The sequence below is a fragment of the Electrona antarctica genome, assembly GCF_951216825.1.
Source record: "Electrona antarctica genome assembly, contig: scaffold_1141, whole genome shotgun sequence".
Classification (NCBI taxonomy): domain Eukaryota; kingdom Metazoa; phylum Chordata; class Actinopteri; order Myctophiformes; family Myctophidae; genus Electrona; species Electrona antarctica.
The window spans coordinates 5,001-18,778 of NW_027637979.1; the positions used below are offsets into that span (position 1 = coordinate 5,001).

The 13,778-nt window shown below is 47.4% G+C and overlaps 1 protein-coding gene across 1 annotated transcript; it reads right to left on the minus strand.

Moving 5' to 3' along the window:
• Window positions 1-795: 795 nt before the first annotated feature.
• On the minus strand, window positions 796-13,155 carry LOC306918489 (mitogen-activated protein kinase 12-like; the record flags this gene model as incomplete). Its single annotated transcript, XM_079531391.1, has 10 exons — window positions 796-958; window positions 2,333-2,506; window positions 3,424-3,502; window positions 3,993-4,072; window positions 4,539-4,610; window positions 5,505-5,619; window positions 7,161-7,208; window positions 7,621-7,650; window positions 12,347-12,458; window positions 13,097-13,155. Coding segments are annotated over 10 exons (834 nt in total), but the record flags the coding sequence as incomplete, so codon positions are not given.
• Window positions 13,156-13,778: the final 623 nt, after the last annotated feature.

The window sequence follows — 13,778 nt, forward strand, 5'->3', positions numbered from 1 at the left end:
AATGCTGCTCCCACGCCCCCCCCACCCCCCACCCCCCTGCTCCCACGCCCCCCCCCCCCCCCCCCCCCCCCCCACCCCCCTGCTCCCACGCCCCCCCCCACCCCCCTGCTCCCACGCCCCCCCCCCCCCCCCACCCCCCTGCTCCCACGCCAAGAGAGCATTCAGTTCACCTGGAATAGTTTGTGTGCATTATTTTAACCCATTTAGGCCTGACGTCGAAATTTAAAAAAATCCTGACAGTTTTCTGAAATACCTCATGTTTCTATATCAGTGGTGCTCAATATTTCATGTCAAGAACCCCCAAGAATTATTATGTAATTGGCCACCGACCCCCCCATCTGAAAATGTGTTGTTCCAGGGACCCCCTCAGAAGCAAAGATTTGAGTTTAAAACGTTCGCTCTGAAAGAATATACATCCAAAGATTTGAGCCACATTTTCGCAATTTTTTTCAAAAATATCAGACCTACCAGCTCGTAGCGCGGCACTCGGTGCCGCGCTACGAGCTTGTAGATCTGATATTTTTCAATAGCTAAAGTATAACGTAATGGTTAAAAACGGCAAAAGTTGACACATTTAATAAATGTGGACAGTTGTAACCACTTAAATCTACGTACTGCACACAGACTCAGAGACACAACATAACATGCAATGGAAAATAATAAGCGAGCCTTTATTGAACAATTACTTCACATTTATTATTATTTGAGCAGGAAATTATGTAACAAACTAAGGGATAAAGGTGGGGAATATCAGCATTTTGGTAATGGGCATGTGCAGATGTATGCAGTGTGCGCGTGTGCAGGTGTGTGCGTGCGTGCGTGCGTCCGTGCGTGCGTGCGTGTGTTTGTGTGTGTGTGCGTGCGTGTGTGTGTGTGTGTGTGCGTGCGCGTCGTTAAAGCGGTGTCTCTTTGGAGTCCCTGGCCGGCCTGAAGGTCAGAATCTCGGTGAACGTGTGACCTGCGGGAAACACAAGCACGTCGTCGTTAAGCCAGAGGGGTGCTTGGGAAACGTAGTCACTTTAACCCATTGGGACCTGATATGAGGGACCAGATTCTACAAAACAGTCTTCTAAAATCATGACGTTTTTACAGTTGATTTAGTCGAACAAAATGAATTTTGGCGGGCCTTGATGCCGTCATAATGGCTGTTTTTTTTTTCACTTGCTGAAAATAGACGATCTACAAGCTCACAACGCGTCGCGCTGTGAGCTTGTAGATCTGCTATTTTCAGCATGCAACCAAGTGTAAAATGACTTATACTGGATATCTTGTCCACTAGTCCCCTTCCTAAAATTTTAGTCTAGTTTTTATTTGTTGACGAAATCGTCAGTATATTTAGTGTTAGTTTTAGTCATCATAGCTTAGTTTTCATTTAGTTTCCATTTAGTTGTCGTCAGTGGAAAAAGGTAGTCGACGATTTTTCGTCCTATTTTTAGTCGACAAAAACAACACTGACTGGTCCAGGACCAGGTGGAGTGGTCAGTAGGTCAGTGTACTTACGTTTCCACTGGTCCAGGACCAGGTGGAGTGGTCAGTAGGTCAGTGTACTTACGTTTCCACTGGTCCAGGACCAGGTGGAGTGGTCAGTAGGCCAGTGTACTTACGTTTCCACTGGTGTAGGACCAGGTGGAGTGGTCAGTAGGCCAGTGTACTTACGTTTCCACTGGTGTAGGACCAGGTGGAGTGGTCAGTAGGCCAGTGTACTTACGTTTCCACTGGTCCAGGACCAGGTGGAGTGGTCAGTAGGCCAGTGTACTTACGTTTCCACTGGTGTAGGACCAGGTGGAGTGGTCAGTAGGCCAGTGTACTTACGTTTCCACTGGTGTAGGACCAGGTGGAGTGGTCAGTAGGCCAGTGTACTTACGTTTCCACTGGTCCAGGACCAGGTGGAGTGGTCAGTAGGTCAGTGTACTTACGTTTCCACTGGTCCAGGACCAGGTGGAGTGGTCAGTAGGCCAGTGTACTTACGTTTCCACTGGTCCAGGACCAGGTGGAGTGGTCAGTAGGCCAGTGTACTTACGTTTCCACTGGTCCAGGACCAGGTGGAGTGGTCAGTAGGCCAGTGTACTTACGTTTCCACTGGTCCAGGACCAGGTGGAGTGGTCAGTAGTGCAGTGTACTTACGTTTCCACTGGTCCAGGACCAGGTGGAGTGGTCAGTAGGCCAGTGTACTTACGTTTCCACTGGTCCAGGACCAGGTGGAGTGGTCAGTAGGCCAGTGTACTTACGTTTCCACTGGTCCAGGACCAGGTGGAGTGGTCAGTAGTGCAGTGTACTTACGTTTCCACTGGTCCAGGACCAGGTGGAGTGGTCAGTAGTGCAGTGTACTTACGTTTCCACTGGTCCAGGACCAGGTCAGTGTTGTCCATGGAGTGGTCGTACGGCTGGGCCTCGGTCTCCTCCTCCGGCTCTCTGAACTCGCTGAAGAAGGCCATGGTCAGAGCGTCGGCCGCGCTGACCCTCTGCTCTGGGTCCAGGAGCAGCATGCGCTCCAGGACACTGACCGCTGTGGGGGGGGGGGGGAAGGATGGATGGAGGGAAGGAGGGGGGAGGTAGGGATGGAGGGAGGGGGGAAGGAGGGGGGAGGGAGGGATGGAGGGAGGGAGGGAGGGGGGAAGGAGGGGGGATGGAGGGAGGGAGGGATGGAGGGAAGGAACATATTTGAAGATATTATTAATGAAAATCACAATTAAAATGAAATCTTTGTGTCTTGCTGTCTGGTTTATGGGCAACTTTGACGATGGAGAGCAGTGGCGTGCACAGATCATTTAGAGGGGCAGGTGCTCAAGTGATAAAAAGGGCACCTTGTGCAGCACGTGGAACCGGCCGGTTGCCTTAATAGTGTGAGATTGATAGATTTTGGGGCATACATAATATATTAGAAGCTTTTCTTTTTATCAAGAATTGATCAATGTCACCATGGTCCACATACTGTACACTGTACAAAAAATAAAAATGCTCTAGCACCCCTAGTGTCTATCTGTGCACGCCACTGATGGAGCGGACCACTATATTAACACATTCACTCCAGAGGGCCACATTGCATATTACTGCCATAATCTGCCGTTCAAACTGTGACGTGTTTTGAGCTTGTAGATCGGCAATTTTTTTGCTATATTTGAATTGGAATCTTGAAAAAAATGCATTTAGTTATAGTTATGTTAACTTTGTGAACTAAATACAAATACATTGTACATAAAAAAAGACTACAACATTGTAATACTAGTGATTATCTGAAATCAATAATATATCAGCATTTTGATATTAACCCGAGGGCCACATTAAGTGAAGGTGGGGGCCTCATGTGGCCCCCGGGCCGCCAGTTGATATTAAACCAATTAAGTGAAGGTGGGGGCCGCATGTGGCCCCCGGGCCGCCAGTTGCCCATGTATGGTTTATAATATGATCTGCATCTCAGCGTACCGTTGGAGCTGGCTTGGGGGAAAATGGTGTGCAGGTCCTTTTTTGGCACTTTGGGTAAACTTCTGATGTAGTGTTTGGCCTGTTTGGAAACAAGACGTTATTAATTATAGACTTCTGATGCAGTAACTGACAGATATAGACACAGATCACATAGATGCAGTAACTGACAGATATAGACACAGATCACATAGATGCAGTAACACATAGATGCACAGGGCGACTGTGGCTCAGGAGGTAGAGCAGGTCGTCCAATGATCCATGAGTCGGCGGTTCGAATCCCGGCTCCTCCTGGCTACATGTCGAAGTGTCCTTGGGCAAGACACTGAACCCCAAATTGCTCCCGATGTGCTGGTTGGTACCTTGCATGGCTTCCGCCGCAATCGGTGTATGAATGTGTGTGTGAATGGGTGAATGTAATGCACAATCTATGTAAAGCGCCTTGGATAAAGGCGCTATATAAATGCACCATTTACCATTTATTTACCAGTAACTTACAGATATAGACACAGATCACATAGATGCAGTAACTGACAGATATAGACACAGATCACATAGATGCATTAACTCACGTCTTGGCTGCGTAGTTTCAGGACAAAGTCTGCTCCCGGCGTTCCAGTGATCTTCATGATCTCTTTCAGTTGATCTAGATCTGGGAATCGTCTGGGGGTCAAGGGTCAAACTCGGTTCTACTGTATCGATGGCGACCTATAGCTTTTCCTCCCCGCGGTGGGAGGGGCTGGAAGGAGCGCCTCGGCTTGCGATTGGGTGAGACAGGGCCGTCAGTCATTTATTATTCTGCACCTATCGGGTCGCAACGTCATAAATCTACATTTGATTTAGTCGACTAAAATGTATTTTGGCAGGCCTTCATGCTGTCGTAATGGCTGATTTTACACTTGCTGAAAATAGCCGATCTACAATCTTGTAGATTGGCTATTTTCAGTATGCAACCAAGTGTAAAATGACTTGTGTCTTTTACTTATACTGGATCTCATGTCCACTAGTCCCTTCCTAACATTTTAGTCTAGTTTTTATTTTTTTACGAAAATGCTTAGTTTATAGCACTATATGGTTTTCAGGCCAATTAAGTGGAAAGAAATGTTTGAAAAGGATACGATCGTTTCCTTTGAACAGCGGCTTTCCCAGCAGCATTTCGGCCATGATACATCCCACCGACCAGATATCCACTGTAAAACAAACAACATTATATACATAGTTAATATTGATGACATTTAGCCTCTCAGACCCATTTGAGCCACGGACCACCACCTCTCAGCGCCAAAACTAAAGAATATCTTGTTATAGTTGGATAAGATGCTGTATTGATGTTGGTACCATTAGGAGAGATAACAGGCAAACGTTGATCAAAATAACAATTCCTCTACATTCTCTAATTGTGTCGACTTCTAGTAAATTAAGTAATGCAGATGTTTAACAATAATGTAACTCTTGAGAGTGTAAAATGAAACCAAATGGACCCGTACGGGTCCATTTGGTTTCATTTTACACTCAAGAGTTCAAGGTCTATAAGGGTCCATTTGGTTCCCAACTCTCCATCATTTATCTGCATGTTGTGGGGACCTCCTGGAACCCCCTCAAGGACCACTGGTGATCCCCGGACCACACGGGGACCTCCTGGAACCCCCTCAAGGACCACTGGTGGTCCCACACGGGGACCTCCTGGAACCCCCTCAAGGACCACTGGTGGTCCCACACGGGGACCTCCTGGAACCCCCTCAAGGACCACTGGTGGTCCCCGGACCACACGGGGACCTCCTGGAACCCCCTCAAGGACCACTGGTGGTCCCCGGACCACACGGGGACCTCCTGGAACCCCCTCAAGGACCACTGGTGGTCCCCGGACCACACGGGGACCACCTGGAACCCCCTCAAGGACCACTGGTGGTCCCCGGACCACACGGGGACCTCCTGGAACCCCCTCAAGGACCACTGGTGGTCCCCGGACCGCATGTAGCATGTAGCATGTCACATGGCATTCACTCGCTGCCATCTTGTGGACACGAGGAGAACTGCGGCTGGCTTCACTGACCTGTCTGTGTGTCATATAGGGCGTGTCCTACCTGTCTGCGTGTAGTGCATCCAGGTCAGTATGACCTCCGGTGCTCGGTACCAGCGCGTCACCACGTAGCCGGTCATCTCTGCATCCGTCTGCCGCGCCAGGCCGAAGTCCAGGATCTGAAAACAACACACAGACAGGTTTTAGTTATAGTGTCTGACCAGTCACATCACACTGACCTGTCAGTGTCTGACCAGTCACATCACACTGACCTGTCAGCGTCTGACCAGTCACATCACACTGACCTGTCAGCGTGTGACCAGTCACATCACACTGACCTGTCAGCGTCTGACCAGTCACATCACACTGACCTGTCAGCGTGTGACCAGTCACATCACACTGACCTGTCAGCGTCTGACCAGTCACATCACACTGACCTGTCAGTGTGTGACCAGTCACATCACATTGACCTGTCAGTGTGTGACCAGTCACATCACATTGACCTGTCAGTGTGTGACCACCAGTCACATCACACTGACCTGTCAGTGTGTGACCACCAGTCACATCACACTGACCTGTCAGTGTGTGACCACCAGTCACATCACACTGACCTGTCAGTGTGTGCCCACCAGTCACATCACACTGACCGGTCAGTGTCTGACCAGTCACATCACACTGACCTGTCAGTGTGTGACCACCAGTCACATCATGCTGATTTGTCAGCTCTGTTTTTTTTTAAAGCAGGGAATCTTAGCTTCAAATTAACATATTGGTTGTTCAGTTTAACCCACCGGTTTTAGAGATATGGCTTATAGAGTAATGTCTTGCAGAGAAACAGCGAGTTGAGAAAACAGGTTTGAAAGGTTCACTTCTGTGGACTCTAACATTACACCTAGCTACATGTTTAAGCATTTATTTCATATTTACATGTCTTCTGTGGTCTCTAACATTACACCTAGCTACATGTTTAAGCATTTATTTCATATTTACATGTCTTCTGTGGACTCTAACATTACACCTAGCTACATGTTTAAGCATTTATTTCATATTTACATGTCTTCTGTGGACTCTAACATCACACCTAGCTACATGTTTAAGCATTTATTTCATATTTACATGTCTTCTGTGGTCTCTAACATTACACCTAGCTACATGTTTAAGCATTTATTTCATATTTACATGTCTTCTGTGGACTCTAACATTACACCTAGCTACATGTTTAAGCATTTATTTCATATTTACATGTCTTCTGTGGACTCTAACATCACACCTAGCTACATGTTTAAGCATTTATTTCATATTTACATGTCTTCTGTGGACTCTAACATCACACCTAGCTACATGTTTAAGCATTTATTTCATATTTACATGTCTTCTGTGGACTCTAACATTACACCTAGCTACATGTTTAAGCATTTATTTCATATTTACATGTCTTCTGTGGACTCTAACATTACACCTAGCTACATGTTTAAGCATTTATTTCATATTTACATGTCTTCTGTGGACTCTAACATTACACCTAGCTACATGTTTAAGCGTTTATTTCATATTTACATGTCGATTTGTGTGTGTGTGTGTGTGTGTGTGTGTGTGTGTGTGTGTGTGTGTGTGTGTGTGTGTGTGTGTGTGTGTGTGTGTGTGTGTGTGTGTGTGTGTGTGTGTGTGTGTGTGTGTGTGTGTGTGTGTGTGGGGGGGGGGGGGGGGGGGGGTGGAATACCTTCAGCTCACAGTCTGGGTTCACGGCCAAATTTCCAGGTTTGAGATCCTGTTAGGAGGAGAGAGAAAAGAAAAAGAACAGATAAGAAAAAAACACTTCAACCAGTTTCTGAGTATCTTGCGAAGATCATAGGAGGAGTTTAAAGTTTGGGGTCGCACACACACACACACACACACACACACACTCACACACACGCGCACACACACTCACACACACGCGCACACACACGCACACGCACGCACACAAGCACACTCACACTCACACACACGCGCACACACACGCACGCACACAAGCACTTGCACGCACACTCACACGCACGCACGCACGCACACACACACCAAATGAAGTAGTTTCTGGGGGTGTGTGGGAGACGGGATGAATGGGAGTGGGCGTGAAGAAAGAGCAACGCGCCCAACCCCCCAATTCTCACAGTGTCTAAAAGGTCACAGAGGTCACTCACCCTGTGGATGATCCCAGCAGAATGGATGTACTGAAAGAGAGGAGGAGGGGGGGGGGGGGGGGCAGGAGGAGAGGGGGGGGAGGAGAGGGGGGGGGGCAGGGATGGTTAGACTTGAAACTAAACCGAAAAGGGAGGCTGGCAGAACATTCTCTAAAACACCCTGGACAACGCTCCACACGTCCCAGACTCTTCTCCCTTCTCTAAAACACCCTGGACAACGCTCCACACGTCCCAGACTCTTCTCCCTTCTCTAAAACACCCTGGACAACGCTCCACACGTCCCAGACTCTTCTCCCTTCTCTAAAACACCCTGGACAACGCTCCACACGTCCCAGACTCTTCTCCCTTCTCTAAAACACCCTGGACAACGCTCCGCACGTCCCAGACTCTTCTCCCTTCTCTAAAACACCCTGGACAACGCTCCGCACGTCCCAGACTCTTCTCCCTTCTCTAAAACACCCCGGACAACGCTCCGCACGTCCCAGACTCTTCTCCCTTCTCTAAAACACCCCGGACAACGCTCCGCACGTCCCAGACTCTTCTCCCTTCTCTAAAACACCCTGGACAACGCTCCACACGTCCCAGACTCTTCTCCCTTCTCTAAAACACCCTGGACAACGCTCCACACGTCCCAGACTCTTCTCCCTTCTCTAAAACACCCTGGACAACGCTCCACACGTCCCAGACTCTTCTCCCTTCTCTAAAACACCCTGGACAACGCTCCACACGTCCCAGACTCTTCTCCCTTCTCTAAAACACCCTGGACAACGCTCCACACGTCCCAGACTCTTCTCCCTTCTCTAAAACACCCCGGACAACGCTCCACACTTCCCAGACTCTTCTCCCTTCTCTAAAACACCCTGGACAATGCTCCACACGTCCCAGACTCTTCTCCCTTCTCTAAAACACCCTGGACAACGCTCCACACGTCCCAGACTCTTCTCCCTTCTCTAAAACACCCTGGACCACGCTCCACACGTCCCAGACTCTTCTCCCTTCTCTAAAACACCCCGGACAACGCTCCAGACGTCCCAGACTCTTCTCCCTTCTCTAAAACACCCTGGACAACGCTCCACACGTCCCAGACTCTTCCCCCTTCTCTAAAACACCCTGGACAACGCTCCACACGTCCCAGACTCTTCTCCCTTCTCTAAAACACCCCGGACAACGCTCCACACGTCCCAGACTCTTCTCCCTTCTCTAAAACACCCTGGACAACGCTCCACACGTCCCAGACTCTTCTCCCTTATCTAAAACACCCTGGACAACGCTCCACACGTCCCAGACTATTCTCCCTTCTCTAAAACACCCTGGACAACGCTCCACACGTCCCAGACTCTTCTCCCTTCTCTAAAACACCCTGGACCACGCTCCACACGTCCCAGACTCTTCTCCCTTCTCTAAAACACCCCGGACAATGCTCCACACGTCCCAGACTATTCTCCCTTCTCTAAAACACCCTGGACAACGCTCCACACGTCCCAGACTCTTCTCCCTTCTCTAAAACACCCCGGACAACGCTCCACACGTCCCAGACTCTTCTCCCTTCTCTAAAACACCCTGGACAACGCTCCACACGTCCCAGACTCTTCTCCCTTCTCTAAAACACCCCGGACAACGCTCCACACGTCCCAGACTCTTCTCCCTTCTCTAAAACACCCTGGACAACGCTCCACACATCACCGACTCTTCTCCATGATCAATTCTTGATAAAAAGCTTCTAATATATTATTTAGGCCCCAAAATCTATAAATCTCACACTATTAAGCCAACCGGCCGGTTCCACGCGCTGCACAAGGTGCCCTTTTTTCACTTGAGCACCTGCCCCTCTAAATGTCTGTGCACGCCACTGTCTGTGTGCATTTAGACTGATTTAAACTAATCAGATGTCAGTCTGGATGTGGCAATCAATTGTTCAATCAATTTCGACCGAGACCGATTCTACAAATGTCTTCTAAATCCTGACAGTTTTCTGAAAAACCCCTATGTTTCTATTTCAGTGGTTCTCAAACTATTTCATGTCAAGGACCCCCAGAATTATCTGTATTTGGCCGTGGACCCCAATCTGAAAATATGTTCTTCCAGGGACCCTCCAGAAGCAAAGATTTGAGTTAAAAACGTTTGCTCTGAAAGAATATAATTATATTCAAACAAAGATTTGTGCCACATTTTCACGATTTTTCAAAAATAGCAGACCTACAAGTTCATAGTGCGGCACTCGGTGCTGCGCTATGAGCTTGTAGATCTGCTGTTTTCCAATAGCTAAAGTATAACATAATGCTTAAAACACCAAAAGGGGTTCCCACCAATAATGGGTTAATAGGATCATTCGTTCTGTTTGGTATGTATGGGCTGTCAAAGCCAGAAAGCTTTTTTATTTTATTTTATTTATTTGCCACTCAGGCATTCCTGCGTGACCTCCCTGTGCGATGGGGTCACAGGTGGTGTGTAGTGTAGAGCCCCTTCTAAGCGTTTGTTGACTGGTTTGGTCATTTACTCAGATCTTTTTCTTGCAAGGGTTCATTTGGTTCTAAATGTTAGCTGGAGCACTCGTCCACTCAGGTGATTTGCATGTGCATACAGGTGACAGTTAATTGGCCACTCGGTCGTCTTACATTGTTAGGCAGGAAGCAACAATGACCTCCACCTATACTTACATTACAAAGGAGTGTCAGTGACTATTAGACTAGTCTGCTACGCATACTGTCGGCATGCCTGTGGATTTTGGAGGGGGGTACTATTGTGCTATGGAGATATTTGAGAGGGGGTACTATACTAGCCTGGCTAATAAGCATGATGTTGCAAGCATGATTGAACCCTACAAACCCTCCCGCGCACTCAGATCAGCCAACGCAGGAAAGCTGGAAGTACCCTCACTAAAAACGCCGGGCCAACGCTCCACACGTCCCAAACTCTTCTCCCTTCTGGCCCCAAAACTGTGGAATGCACTCCCCGTTGCAGTCAGAACTGCGGCATTACTCCCAATCTTCCGCCGTAGTCTGAAGACCCATCTCCATCATGGCCCATAGCACTTATCCTACCCCCTTAGATAGCACTTTTTAGACTTAGATAGCATTTGAAACAGACTTATAGCATGTCATGTAGACAGCACAATAATTGCATTGTATATAGTCATAGCACATCATAGTAGCCTACATATGTATAGCATAGTATAGTATATATGTATAGTTAATATGTATAGTGTCATTATATATATATGTTCTAGTTACGTTCTTAGCTTACGCATGTTTCTTGATAAATGCATTTTATATATGTGATGTATTCCCATACTTTTGTTCCTGCCTAATGTAAATCGCTCTGGATTAAGAGCGTCTGCTAAATGCCTAAATTGTAAATTGTAAGCCAGACTCAAATCACACTGTCGTGTGGTATTTGAGTCTGGAGATGCTGTGTATGGATCTTGTTTCCCGGGGGGGGGGGGGCGGGTTCAAACATTTTCTCTTTGACGCAATTGGTCAGAGCTACTGTCAGTCAAAGGTCTCAAGCATTGAACGTCACTGTACCAAAGCCCGCCCATATTGCATACCGTGTCCCGATTGGCCACACCAGTTCTCTGGTGTAGGAAATGGGCGTACAATTGAGCCTCTCCAGACCGTAATCCGCCGGGAGGCAATTTTTTTTTTGCCAACGGCTGATTCGGTCTGGCTTATTAGCCAGGCTAGTACTAATACTACTTAGCCGCAATTTGCATGCAACACTAGAGTTATTTTATAATGGGTTGAATCTAGAGTTGCATTGCAATGCCATCCAGTGTCGTTGTAGTGCAAGCTTGAATTATCCTCTTTCAATCTGCATGGATTAAAATGGGCTGAATAACACTCCTTGGCCTAAATTCGGCCATAGCCACGCCCAAATGTGATGACCTCATCACATTTGTGATGACCTCATCACATTTGTGATGACGGCTATGGCCATGTTTTTGTCCAAGGAGTGTTTTTTTGTTCTAAACTAATGCTTGGAATGGATTCAGGATGATGAAAACCCCCTAGTTTGACACGTCACATGCTACTTAAAGCATCATGACATTTGGAAAATGTGAAAATGTTGCCATATAGGCCTACAGTATATGTTGTCTATGGTGGGTTTATACAAAAATGGCCGTAACCTTTTTCCGCAATGTTTCCGGCAGAGCAGACCTCTCATTATGTGGACCTTTTAATGACCAAATTAATAGAAAAAACACAAATTAAAAAGTACCGGCATGACATCACAGGTCCTCTCAGATGTGCGAAGCGCCATTAACGGCGTTGACGTTGAGTATTTTTAGTCTATTTTTTAAGTTTTGACATTCTCTGAAATTCTCTCTCTCTTCCTCACTTCCCATGTCCCGCCTCCCGCACCGCGATTGGCTTGGGTGGGGGGGGGGGGGGGGCCCTACACCAACTATATACTTCTGTCGGTCCTTGACATGAAATAGTTTGATCACCACTGACATAGAAACATAGGTTTTTCAGAAAACTGTCATGATTTAGAAGACATTTGTAGAATCCTAACCTCATATCAGTCTTAACCGGCCACGTAAGTCAGTTGACAACGCGCGTCGCCGCTATCAAAACCGTATCCGTGATCAAGCGTACAGAATGCAGCTACTGAGATCAGTAGACGCGTCTATAACTGGAGCATCGGAGGCTCCGATCAGATGTCATTTTGTCCCTTTTCAATGCCTTGGCAAACGGGTGAAGCTGTAGTGGAGGTGTTTGTGTACCTTGAGTCCTTTGAGCATCTGGTAGACCAGGAACTGCACGCGGTCCTCGGTCAACCTCTCCATCTTCATCAGTTTGCCCAGGTCTGTCCCCATGTACGGCATGGCCAGGTAGCTGCATGGAGAGAGACACGTTTTGAATGATTTTAATGTTTTTACACAAACCGTTCTTATTTTGATCAATGAGAGGAGACCCAACAATTACTGAATGTCAGTCTCCAGGTTTTCTTCACAATATGTATGACACTGAGGGCAGTATTATGCATGTCTTAAGTACCAGGTCTTATTACTTAACTTAAGACCTGGAGGGTGTGGTCAATGCCATTTGGCTATTCTGAGTGGCCAAACAGCATTGACCACGCCTCCAGGTCTTAAGTTAAGTAATAAGACCTGGTACTTAAGACATGCATAATACTGCCCTGATTTACTACGACACCATGTATGGAATATTAGGAGTCCAAAGTTAGTACTAGTGGTTCTCACATGTTTTATTTGCAAGGACATACCCTTAACTCTGAGAGTGTACAACATGGAACCAAATGGACCCATAAGGGTCAGAGTTACAGACCTGTTGTGGTCATTCATTCATTCTCTTTATGTGTTTCTGGTCATTCTAATTGTGTGTCGTGTCGTGTGGCAAAAATTACATTTTTAGAAAACATGTAACCCACAACAACAACAACAAGACGTGTGAGTCTCTGTGTATCCTAATATATCATTCATTATGTGTGGGAACAGGACGGCAACACTTACAAGTTGTGAAATCGGTCCAACGATATCTCCGAGGTGAACACGTCCAGTAGACCAATCACCTGTCCAACGGGAGAAACGGTACGATCACATGAGACATGCATACAACTCTTAAAGGACCACAGCAACACGTTTCAACCTATACTTCATATAATTGGTCCTCACTAATGTTCATGATGAAATAGCAGCACCATCTTTTTCCCTATTCGGTCTGTGTCTCATAGGAGGGCTGTGGGCGGTTCAGAAACCAGTCTGTGTCTCATAGGAGGGCTGTGGGCGGTTCAGAAACCAGTCTGTGTCTCATAGGAGGGCTGTGGGCGGTTCAGAAACCAGTCTGTGTCTCATAGGAGGGCTGTGGGCGGTTCAGAAACCAGTCTGTGTCTCATAGGAGGGCTGTGGGCGGTTCAGAAACCAGTCTGTGTCTCATAGGAGGGCTGTGGGCGGTTCAGAAACCAGTCTGTGTCTCATAGGAGGGCTGTGGGTGGTTCAGAAACCAGTCTGTGTCTCATAGGAGGGCTGTGGGCGGTTCAGAAACCAGTCTGTGTCTCATAGGAGGGCTGTGGGCGGTTCAGAAACCAGTCTGTGTCTCATAGGAGGGCTGTGGGCGGTTCAGAAACCAGTCTGTGTCTCATAGGAGGGCTGTGGGCGGTTCAGAAACCAGTCTGTGTCTCATAGGAGGGCTGTG